Source organism: Anneissia japonica, unplaced genomic scaffold, assembly GCF_011630105.1.
Source record: "Anneissia japonica isolate Jap-2015-1 unplaced genomic scaffold, ASM1163010v1 scaffold11799_len232112_cov184, whole genome shotgun sequence".
Classification (NCBI taxonomy): Eukaryota; Metazoa; Echinodermata; class Crinoidea; order Comatulida; family Comatulidae; genus Anneissia; species Anneissia japonica.
In genome coordinates, this window is record NW_022708567.1 from 124,556 (window position 1) to 137,878 (window position 13,323).

The 13,323-nt window shown below is 33.3% G+C and overlaps 1 protein-coding gene across 5 annotated transcripts in view; it reads right to left on the bottom strand.

The window, feature by feature from the left end:
* Nucleotides 1-3,366: 3,366 nt before the first annotated feature.
* The window catches only part of LOC117106538 (discoidin domain-containing receptor 2-like), an 88,764-nt gene continuing 78,807 nt past the window's right edge, over nt 3,367-13,323 (bottom strand). For all 5 annotated transcript variants that reach the window (XM_033247919.1, XM_033247921.1, XM_033247920.1 and 2 more), the window contains 3 exons: nt 10,569-10,763; nt 8,424-8,658; nt 3,367-7,964 (listed from right to left, as the gene is read on the bottom strand). In XM_033247919.1, coding sequence (XP_033103810.1) covers nt 7,641-7,964; nt 8,424-8,658; nt 10,569-10,763 — 754 coding nt within the window. In that variant the 3' untranslated portion in view covers nt 3,367-7,640. The remainder of the gene's footprint in view (nt 7,965-8,423; nt 8,659-10,568; nt 10,764-13,323) is intronic.

A 13,323-nucleotide genomic window follows, 5' to 3' on the forward strand; every position in this document is an offset into this window, starting at 1 on the left:
GCGTATTATTAACCTGTAGTGTATATATACAATGAATTTTTTCTAGTAGGATCAGAGTTGACTAACTGGTACTTGGTGTGGTGCTAGGTTTATCGCATTTATGGTTTAGGGGCCGCGGTTTACCTCCCTCCGTTTAGTCAGGCTGGATCAGGAGTAGTAAACTCGGCGATCGTGGGTTCGATTCCCACACGGGGCAAGTCTTTTTTATATTTTTGAATTTTTTTTTTAGATAGTCGTGGGTTCGATTCCCACACGAGCCAATTTTTTATTTTTTTTATTTTTATTTGATGGTGGATAATGAATAGCAAACATGAGGGTTGTGTGTTCGATTCTCACACGATCTTTACGTGTATGATGTAACCATGGCTGTGAATTGTGATTATAACAGCATGCACGCAAAGATCGTACGTGGCGGATACCCTACGCGGCGCTATTTACACGATCTTTTGTTACATTTTCGCCAGTGACGTCATGGTAAAATCGTATATAATCGCCTATAACTTCATAAAAAAAAATAGCCAAAAAACGATTTTAATGTTGGTTCTATTATTAATGGCATATCAAAAATTCACTCCAGAACAAAAAATCAATTTGCTAGTTCTCTTTTAAGTAGTGTTCATCGTGGGTGATGTTTTTAGTCGATATCATGGCCCTTGGTCCTAGTACGAGTCAGAGCCATATTTATAAAGAATTGCGACCTTTTGCTCCTTGGTTTGCGAAAGTCACGTGGTATACACCGTCCATTTTGTGTCATAATCTTCTCGATGAACACATCACTTTGTATGGACAGCATATTAGAATTCATATATAATCGAATATTTGCGCGCATGTGTGCTCACGTAAATTCCGTGCTCGCGTAAATTATTGGAATGAATTAGAATTTCTTTCAATTATCGTTAATTCGTCACATTTTAATTAACGAAGACTGAAGATCCGATGTATTTTAATTAAAAATGTAAATTAACTAATAAGTATGTGTTTTATTATGCTATTCGTTCCCCTGAGATATATGTATATATATGTATATATATAAAATCAAAACAAGATGACGCTTAGTTACAAATTCAACATTTTATTGCACTACAGGCTGTTTCATGAGGTACTTCCTCAATCATCAGGTGCTAGGCTCTATGTATATATATATATGTATACGTTTCCGTTCCTTGGCACGTACTGGCCAAGGACATTTATTTCATCTTTTATATAAAGGCCTTCAGCCTAAATAAAATATAATTGCTATTTACAGAGGGAATGATCACTTCTACGTTTAAATGAGTGATAAAGAAATTTACATAAACAACTTATTGTATTGATATCAATAGTGAACATTAATTGAGTAAACTTAACTTTGGATGGATTAACAATAAAATACTTGAATATATAATGTTTACGAATATCAGTGTAACAAGGGCAAATTAAAGTAAAGTACTCATCTTCAACTAAATTTAATGTACAATGTTTGCATAATCTATCTTTTTTATCAATTTTTGACAATCTACCAGTTTCAATTTCTAATTCAAGGACTCCTAAACGCGACTTAGTGAGAATACGTCTATAATTAAAATTTTGTATATGCATTAGGTATAGTTCGATTGTAAAATTATATTTAAATGTCACATAATACTTAAGTCTGGAAAATAAATGAATTTGTTCATGAAAATTTTGACGTTCAATATCAGTTAGACGAGTAGTATTTCAGATATAAAAGCAACATTGTTCTCAATATATTATTCATACCAATTTATACCAAAACCAATTGAACATAATTTCTCCTTATAGTCTGATTGTAAAACTGCTGAAATGAACTTTAGCGAGAAAAAAGTAAAGGAAAATTAATTTTTGGTTTTTCTGAATCTGCATACCCTATAGTGTCTCAGAAAGAAAAAAAATCCCCATGCCTAGGGCTTGGGCAATTTTTTTTACAGCACTTTGAAATTTTGACCTAAAATATCCTTTTCTGGATTAATTAAGATGGAGGTAGGGGAAATAAATGTATGCTTTTAGTCACTTTTAAATATACTATGTATATCAAAAGTAACAAGAACTTGGCTTAATAGTTACTCTTCATTGTATGTATTTTGATGTGTCTTGATGTTTTGGTTTGGTTTTTTATATTCTCTTCATTTTTGGAGGCAATCTTGAATAAATTGAATTAAATTGAATTATGCGTAGCATTAATGCTACATGCTACGGGGGTCCAATTATTATGCAAGAAGGCCTTGCTACGAATGGCCACTATGGTGTGCCATCTAGATAAAAGTTTAGCGTGTAAAGATATTTTCCCATCATTGCCAAACCACATACTAAGTTGATGCAAATGCAAATTCAATTAACCAGGAAAAAACCTTTTTTGTATAAATTGATTTGCCACTTTTTTACATTTGCTATACTTTAGGTCCATTTGTTAATTATTAAACACTACCCTGAAAACTACTTCTTGCCAGTCACTTGGTTTACTGATCATCAAGCTCCCCCACTTCACCTTCGCACACCCCACCCCCCATTTAAAGATTTCTAGATACGCCACTGCACTTCGTATGCAATAGGTGGTATGATAGGCCTTTTTTAGTGATACAAGTTTTTCAGTGATGGACAAAAATTTAATTTCAAGGGGAGCAGCTTTGTATCCAAGGGGCTGATGCTGGCAGATGTTTTAGACAACTTTACAAATACAGGCCCGTATTTAGGAATTTCAATGGGGGGGTTCGGCTTGGGACTATACGGAACTCCTTATCAAAACCCACATACTTCTTCTTCTCTCCCCTAAATGGGGACTTTATTCAGTGTGATAGGCCTCACGCCCTTTTACAGTATAAATAAATATACATTTTTAGTGCTTTTAATAAGACGAGACTTTTTTATACCTTGTTTAGCGAACCCTCCGATTCCGAAATTGTGGATTTCAAAATAAAAATAAAATTTTATTATAAGTGTGTTAGCGTACGAGCCGCCATGAAAAATTGAAAAAAAGAAATAAAATTAAAAATTTATATTTATTTTTATTCTCTCCTCCGCTACATGGAATCCCTTTTTCCGAAAATTTAAATCTTCCTAATTTTCACGGAACTCCATCACCCGCAAGGGGGGGGGGGGGGAATCGGACGAATCCCCCAAACCCCCCCCCCCTAAATACTGGCCTGAAATATATGATCAAATAGTTTCATCTGGTTTTGTATCGTTATACTTCATATATTTTTAGACAAATAAACCAATAAGTGGATGTTAACTCCCGCAAGCTTTCAAAACGTTTGTTTGATGATCGTCAATTATGTGTATGCCCGGCACAAATATAGAGGCAATTTTCAAGCAGGGGAAAAGGTAGCAGGGTAACACCAGAACAATATACAAAAACTAGCATGCTCATTCTTTGTATTTCAGCATCATGTGTTTATTTCTTTTATAAAAACCACTGGAGAACAGACACTTGACTGCTCATACAAATCCAATCAACAATTAACTACTTTGTAATAAAGCTTATTTACCATTTTTCTACACAACAGAACAGATCTATTTCCACAGGAGACAACAGTTCATGTGATGCTTCCTTTTATTAAGATATAAATTCGTTTTTCTGGGATTTACTCTACTATTTTGTTTTTTTTTCTTTTGTTTGGTTTTAAAATGATACAATATCATTTTAATGGTATATGCAAAAAGAAAAGCACAATTTGATTCCAGTTCACTTTTCTACACAAATATAAAAATAATAATGGTTCATCTTAAATATTCCGTTATGTATTGAATTATTGTCGTACTGTAATAGTTGTTTTCAAGTGGCTATAATCTGATTAATGTGTTAGTAGTAGCAAAGTAATAACACAGTACAGAACTTGCTAGTCTAGTAGGCCACACTAATTATAGCCTGTGTGTTACTTAAAAAAACATAAAATGGTTTTTAACTTCTGTAGTCTTTACTTTTCATAGCCAGCTTCATTATGAAGACAGCCTTATAATAGCCACAAAACAATCTTAGACAAGAGCTTGTTGAGTATTGAAAATAATTACTCCATAGTCACTGTCTGTGTTAATAAAAATCCAATTTTTGCATGATGTTGCATCCAGTGGCACCACCAGCAGGGGTTGCAGTGAGACACATGACCTTGTCATGGAAACTCAGACCACCGGCAGAAGAGAAGCAAATTGGGGAACACTGTTTTAAAAAAGCAAGTTTACAGTGTGAGTCTGCCATTTCCAGGAATCTAGTGATGCCTATTCCAAAATTTGCTCATACATGGTGGGACCTTGGACCCACTGTTGGGGAATCTGTCACTGGTTGCATCTTGCTCACTATCACACTAAGCTCTCTGCAAAGGTATGAAGAAAAAACTGGCCTAGTTTTTCCTGCCAAAAACAAGTTAAAATCACAGGTCAAGTATCGAAAAAGAATGGGTTTCTATTTTTTAAAAGAAAAAATAATTATCATCAATTTTATGCCAACAGCTACAGCTTTCCTTTACCATGCTAAAAAACTAAGCTAGGTACTAGTCAACTTATTACAGAACAATATAGGGTCTATATAAAAGTAATATCCCAATGCTAGCCACTTTAATAAGCATCAAGCCCATCTATATACCACTTATATCTGCCAATACACTAGATGAGCACACATGGCATCATATGATGGTCGTACGGCTGTCAAATTCATCACTCTGTGAGTGCTTGATGACACAACACTGACTGCTGATCGTCATTATAAATAACGATCCATTGCGTACGCCTAATCACGTTACATGCTCCATGGACTCGCACCAGCCAACGACGCAATGTGTGCCTGACTTTAGTCTTAGCAATGCCTGATGGTAACATAGTTTTTCTCAAATGATAAAATATTTTAATTAAGTATTATCAATGATATTATTTCATAACATCCCCAAAAATTATACATTGGATAAAAGCAAAATTATTTTAAAAAATTATTTGTGATAGAAATTCTCTTGTTGAAGGCATCTTTTTTCTACATGACTGCCCTTTCAAACAGCTCTTTTTATTTTCAACAAATTCTACAAATATATACAGTGAACTGTTTTGGCTAGAGTATATACAATACAATGGTACACAGCAACATACAACAAAACATGTTTAAACACAACTTTTTAAACACCTAAATGTACAATGATATATACTGTAATTTCTTCAATAATTTTAAAATAATATTGTAAATACAATATTATTGTTAATAGAATATTGGAGGTCAAGGTTTATTGAAAAGTAAAGACTCATATAAATCAAGATAGACTCATATAAATCTAGGGTTTTTGGAAAAAAGATTGAGGGCCCTTTTTTCATTTTTACCCACTTGGATGACAAAAAAGAATACATAAGAACAAACATTTTTTTTTGGTGTAACAGTTGAATTTACTTATGATACCCACCACAAATGACCATTAAGAAACAAGAAAAGAAAATACAGATACAAAATTCTTATATTTATGTTATTAAACATATTTACAGATGACAAATTAATACTGAATTTTTAATTTTAAAATTATCTGATAAGACAGAAAATTCTTCTCAAGTAATTTGTATCCCAAAAAAGATATTAGCTCAGATTTACACTAAAGATCAGTTCAAGGTATGCTAAATAGTGTATAAATGAGTTAATATGCGACACATTTCAATGATAAATTAATTGAAACTTAAAATTAGATCTTGCATTTTTGACATAACTTCCATGGAGGGAATTAGAGTGTTCCTTTAAGCATAGTAGAGGTATTATTTAACAAGCTGCTTGTATAAATTTTAGGAATACATTTCAGATATGCTAATTTCATACAGAATATTCATGAGTATTTTACTGCATATTCATTAGTATTCTAGTCTAAGACTTCATCAGTTCTATACAATGACTATACCAGTCACAAAAAATACATTACTCCATAAACTGTCTTACTGAATATACAGGTACTTTATATTATAGTTGTTAAAAAATCTGTTCGAAAGATATAACTAATTGTGGGAAGAAACTTTGTGGGTAAGGTGCTCCATTTCTAATTGCAGGCTCATGGGTTCGATCATACAGTGCCTCTTATCATATGCAAGGATTTATTTTTCACTCTCTAATCATGCAAACGATGGTACAAACATTTTCTAAATATGTTGTCATGTTTAAGTGGTCCATAAGTTTTGGTTTAACATTTAGTATTTACTGTGAAGGACACTAAAGAACTTGTGCTTTTTAAAATGGCCATTTTTCAAGCTAAAATTAATATATTTGTAACCATGAATTATAGCCCTGTGGTTACCATTCCACTAACCAAAAAGCAAATTGTGAGTGATGGTTGTTAACAATTAACCCTAGGATATAGGCCATGTCCTATCAAAATCAATACTGAGTGACTCTAGATTCCAAACGTCACTGTGCGTAAGTAACACAACAATATATTGTTTTTGCCTTATCATTTATTTCACCAATATTTTTTGATTTTTTGAATAAGTTCAATGTCTATTTCAAGTCAATATCTACAATAAAAACAATTAGATAACATGAAACTTGTCTTCATGCCATCCCTAATTTCAAGTGCAAATATAGCTTCCATCCTATGGTGATAAATATACACGACACACCAGATTTCTAAATTGACATTTCTGATAATGATCAACATTTCCATAATTCAGAATTTTAAGCACTGGCTTCAATGGATCATCTTTGATGAGTAATATTATCTTTGGTGTCAAGGAAAACTTCTTTCTTTTCAAAACAAATGTATTTACATGAATAAATTAGCTTATTTTTCATCTAGCGTTAGTATTATTTTTATTGTTCATGGCCAGCCAGTCAGGGTCTTTAAAGCAAAAAGTACAAGTGCAATTAAGTCCTGAAAAAACAAGATGAATTCATGATTAATTATGAATAAAATTTAACAACTATCCACACACATATTATATCTAACATCAACTCATCTTAAAAAAAAAACACAGATCTACCACACACACACACATGATTATCTATACCCCATTTCCTTGACGGACAGTCAAATCTCTTTCTACAACTAAGACAGCAATAGAGGGATGGCTTGCAGATCCTACTATATATTTTCTAAAATATACAACTGCTTTTAACCACATATGTTAGCTTTCCACAGACTTGGGTTTTGCACATACTGTAACTATAGTGAAACTACATAATCACGTCCTTGTCCAGTTCTAAAAACTTGCAACCATATTGTTCCAACTGAGCATATGTTTATCCTCGCAAAAAAAATATTTATAATAGCTTTCTCATGAGCTTCGTTGTTTGATGTATGTTCAAAATGATAACATCCTGATCTGTCCGTCCTTGACAGGTCAATGTTTGTTGTAACCACGTTTAAATCTTGCTGCTGGGCAAAAATTACTGCACACACAACTAAGAGATCAAATAAATTTAATGTCATAACAACAATTTAATGAGCAGAGCTTCCAACCTTTGAATCACATAAGTAATTAATCTTACTTTGACTGGTTTTCCTCTTTAACACAGTTCATGGATGAAATTTAAATCCTGGCGATCTGTAAGAACATGTCTGCACACTTTTTTTTTTTAGTCTTTCTGCGTAATATAATGTATTGCTTGGAAATAGTTGTTCAGAACAACTCAACATCAAAAGATGCTGATTTAAAATGCAACTATGTTGCCATGTTTATCCATCACATTTCTATGACTAAACGATCACAGAAGATGAGCATTCAGGTTTTGGTTCGAATCCAACGTTCTTGGATTGTAACATGTTGAAGAGGAATTCAAACGAAGGTCTCTCCTCCGGATTACGTCTCCAGCACCTCTTCATCATGTCATACATTGCCCGAGAGCAGTTAGCAGGCTGTCGCAGTATGCACTGTTTCCCCGAGTTATCGAAGAACTCGCCAGTGTTTTTTATAACAAGTTCGTCAGAGAACTTACTGTACGGTTGCTCCCTACACATTGTCAGAATTTCCCATAGTGTCACAGCAAATGCCCAAACATCCGATTTAGCTGTGAATTTTCCCTGCAAAAATTTTAAGAAAAAGGTATTTAACTTTTTGAACACTGAATAATATGATTTTAACAATGATCTTATTTAAATCCCAACTCACTTCTCTCAGATTCTAATTACATGATTGTAAAAATTATTCTCTCTCCATGAATGTGTGTACGGCAAAATAGCGCTGAAGCACTAGGAACACAGAAGACAGGCATTGTAAAGACCAACTAGGACAGTGCCATGACACAGCCTGACGCGATTTATCGACTGGAACAGTCTTTAGGTCATCGTTAGAATATTAAACAATATTCTACGACACGACTGTCCCTGATGCAGACAGACCGCGTCAGCGTTTAACTCTCACAGGTCCGACCTGACAACAAATCGCATCGGGCTGCGTTGTACGACGTTTTCTGAACACTACAGTATAATGACTAAGCCACAGATAATTATAATATTGTATCAGAAGAGGCAATCACTCACTAGTAAAATGCTTTCCCACGCCATCCACCGAATTGGCAGCACCGCTCTTCCTTCAATCTTATAATAGTTGTTACTGTAGAGGTTCCGGCTCATACCGAAATCTGCAATTCGTATCGTGTACTGTTTACCCACTAGGCAATTGCGTGTTGCAAGGTCACGGTGTACAAAGTTCATAGATGAAAGGTACTTCATGCCAGATGCTATCTGTGTTGCCATGTGAATGAGGGCACCGTAACTGTCAAAGAAATACAATTTTGTTTAAAATGTTATTTTGTTGTTCTTTAATATCAATACCTTATTATAAAACAGGAAAGTTATTGCTAAGTATTTACATACAGTAAGTCAAGTAATAATTAGTCATTGTATATGTTATGTATATTAAGTATTCACTTCATTTTACTTTGTCACTGTAACTATTTATTAAAGATATATTGCCACATAATAAAAATTCCTCTTATTCATGACATAGACCCCAGTGGTAGATCCAGGAATTTGAAATAGAGGGGGGCCCATGGAGGGACTTTCACAGATGGAGAGTGTAGACCACCTCAACCCCACCATGCTTGGGGTTGAGATAAGAAAATTAATGATTATGGCACCTCTAGATGGCCTAAAATGGCACTCTCAGACATAAATTTGATTAAAATTTTCTTTTGTCTAATTTTTGAAAAAAATTAGGGGGTGGGGAAGTAGGCCGGCTGGACCCCACCCATTGAACCCGCCACTTGACCCTTACAGTCTGAGAGTAAATTTAAGGATTTTCATAGTAAAATGTTTTCAAATTATTTTACTTTTTTGGTATGTTTTTGATATGTAAATTAACCATTAATTTAAACATTCACTCTATAATGTCTGCTCTACTGCCACAAAAATAGAGGTGGCAATGATAGTATCTCCAAACTTCTATTTTTACTATAATGTTTTCCTTGTGAATATTTACTACAAGATATAAATCTGAGCACTTGGCTTTATGGCAGTAACATAAAAAAAAATAAATCTCTACAATTTCAGGAATGATATTTCATAAGTAATATTGATGAGTCATAATATAAGCATAGTTGTTGGCTCCTCAATGTTCCTCTTGACAATTATGTGGGATAACATGATCAAAAATGCCTACAAGCCGTTACTGACTGACTCTGATAAAATCGTGTTAGGTAATGTAGTTCACAACTCAAGTTACAAGCTCTCAGTCCATTAAAAATAATGAAAATGGATCAAAGAACTAATAAATAGCTGCTTGAGCCGTTGGCTAGAAATTACCCGTGATTTCTTCATTCCATTGGTTTAGTTTCATTTACTTCAGTACTCTAGTTTTTTTCTCCATAACTACCTTAAAGGAATTTTCAATTTTATGGATTTAGTTTTACATGGTAAATGTATTTTAGTGAAATGTTTTCGAAGGTCATTTTTCATTGCATGTAATGAAAATAGATAGTTAATGCACACTTAGCTCCACAGCACATATTAAGTTAAAATTGATTCTTGTCCTTGAGAAATTTGCATTCATAAGCCAGGAAAAACAAAATCATATGAATGATAGATTGTGCTTGTGTTTACTTTTTTAACAAAGATGAGATGATTTTTTAATGATAATCAACATATTCAGATGAATTACTAATTAGAATTGATTTATTATTTTTTGATTATTGTTGTGGCTTACGGGTTCTTTGTAAAACATCAACAACAAAAAACAGATTTTAGCGATAAATAAACAAGCATGGTGAATTAGCTTTACTCTGCATTGTCCTACCAATGGTTCTGTCACAGTACCAACAGATTGGAAGAGGAGCCAATTATTAAAAAGGAGCTTGTAGCCTAACTGATTTTCCAAGTGCATAACACAGAGTACATCAGAATGCATAGCCAGGGTATGGTCGGTTTGACCATAGTCGATTTGCGTCACATACAAACACTACAGTAGACACTGCATTAATAAATGTTTTATGTGTACCAACATTCCCTATACATGTTATACACAAAACACCATTCATAAAATTTGAAAGACTGCTTAAAAATCCGAGACAGAAACAACATTTGGTGATGATTAAGCTTTTGGCAAAAGAGCTTTACTTTACTTGGCTCATGCTTTTCAGGCTAATTTTGAAATGACTGATTTTCAAAGACTTTGTTTTTGTAAATTACCAAACTTTGCGTAGATCACCAGGGGTCGGTGATTCCTCAGGTTCGCTGTCATAAAGGAACTGATTAAGGTCACCATTTTCCATGTATTCAACTATCATACACAGTGGTTCATCCTCTGTGCATCCCGCCAACAGACGCACGATGTTAGGATCACGTAGCTGCGACATCACCTTCATCTCTTTTTGAAAATCAGTTCTAAAACACGAAAATCAAGAATGATTACAAGTGAGTTTTTTAATGTACTATAATATACCATAAATATCAAGAATCAAAAGATTGTGATTACTGAATTTATAAGGAATTACGAATGAACAGACATTTACGTTTCGTGTCCATCATGGACGCATTTTCAAGATCAAGTGAAAAAAATAAAAACATAAGGAATTGTCCAATAATTGCAATTTTAAACTGAGAGGTCAAACATGATGGCCCTGATTTTTCTCCAAAACTTAAATAAATATGAGTTACTCATCATTGAGGAAAATATGAGTCAAGGTTACATGGGGAAAATAATGAAATAAGAAGAAAAAGAGGGCAAATGAACAAATACTCTGCACCCACATGAAAAAAAAAGTTTAATCTATAATTATAAAACACTAGAAATATTTTTTAGAGTGAAATTCCAAGTAATGCAATTAAACTAACTGTATGTTGGAATGTTTTTATTTTTCATCCACAATATTATTGAAATATATTTTTCAATATGTATTTTAAAAAGCATTACTGGCAAATATTTCACATAAAAAAATAGGTTACCAAGCATAAACTATCAAACAATAACATTATTTTCCATCTTCTGCAACAAAAAAATCATTCTTGAAGTAAATAGTATAGAACCGCAAGAGTTCTGACTCCCCGGATTTCGCTGGAACGCAATCCTATCTCAAAAAAGTACTATCGCAAACTAGAGGGTAGAAAGTATAAAGTAAAAAACAGCAGCACTTTTGAGACTAACAATATATAATTTATTCTCTAGCTTTCGTCCACACAGTGGACTTCATCAGGAGACTGTACAAATGGGATAAGAAACTAGAGGGTGTCCTTCAAAAGAATGTAAAAGGCGTTCATAAAATAGGGCACCTCCTATCTCGTGGTGCATACAAAATCATGGCAGTCGAACCTCTCACAATTCTATACTTTTTGCTTGTAGGGACTATGGGGTAGCTCACAGCCTTTACTGTGGCATCGACAATCCGATACTAGTTGCGAGTACAGCCGTCAATTATTAGTGCCATACGTTTTATGGTATTAGTTATAATTTTATTAATTTTGGGTACTTCGCAATGTTACATCTGGTTTCTTTCGACCACGAGCTTAATAAGTGCTTCTATAAACTTCAGTGTGATTCATGAAAATTGACTGACAAAATGAAAAGTTACAGCAATTGAAAATTTATGATTTTTATAAAAACCATGTTCTTATATAACAATAATCTGTCATTTTGACAATGTTGGACTAAGGTGCACAAAATGAACATTTGAGTAGATACAGAAAATTTATGAATTTTTTCCCAGCTATGCGAGTCTCATGAACCACACTACACCACGACATCAGTAAAATTAATGTCGAAATAACAAATATAATTTTAGTCTAATGTTAGTGTCAAATATCATTAGGCCTTTGTAATCATCACACAATGCGCGATTATCATGGAAACTAACGTTATAAGTAACATTCTTAGGTTTAAAACAACAGAGAATCACAAAATATCTGTGACACAACTGAATTCTAAAGTTCATACACTTAAAATGTAAGATACTCAGACTTTGCCCTCAAACTTTAATTTAAATTTAAATGAGTAGGGGCCTACATATTTAAGTTTAATAAAGTATGCATTTACTTACAACTAAAACCAACAGTACTCTGTTTTTCTAAGCAAGAAAGAAAATTCCTTAGAAATGGAAATCAATAAAGAAAAACGTGATAGTAATACACTGAACATGCTTGTATAATATTTATGGAGATTAATCTTGTCTTTATATCAAATGCTTTATATGTTTACACAATCATTGATGTTCTGCTTAATACAGTATTCGAACAAGGAGAGTAACAAAAACTAGAAATATCAAAATCGCTATTTAAATTTTTTTATAATATTTCATATACGAAAGATAGTGAGTAATAACATTAAGGAATGTTATTAGAATTTTCAAACACATAAAATAAAACATACAAAATGTTGAAAAAATTAAAGATTCAAGACCTTTTATCGGTCTGTATATAAAATGTACAGAAATTTGTTAGGCTTGGTAGATATAAAACAAATCAATTATATCAGAGAGAGTTAAATATTATTGTTTTTTTTTTATATACATCCTGGCAAATGATGTGCATGATTGCTGGGGTCTCAGCCACAAAATGCGAGCTACTGATATTTAGGGCTAGAACACAGCTGACTGCTGTATAATGCTATGTACCCCAAGAATGGTTTGCTAGCTACTAAAGTATCATTAGTACATTCCTTCACATAGAATGACGTACTTGTCACAACAAACATAATCAAATCTTATTCCCACCAGCCTTATAAACAAACACTGTAATGTCTTTACAAACAACATGCTTGCATTAAAAGTGAAACATCTATCACAAGGAAAATGGTTAGCATGCCTGGTATGTGAATATAGAACTATCCATTACACATAAGCTTATAAAGGTACTTACAGGTATTATAACCATTTTACACTGCAAGCAAAGTTCCGGACATAACCCGGAACTTTCCAATACCCGGGTTAAAATCTCCCGAGTTGTGGTTAGT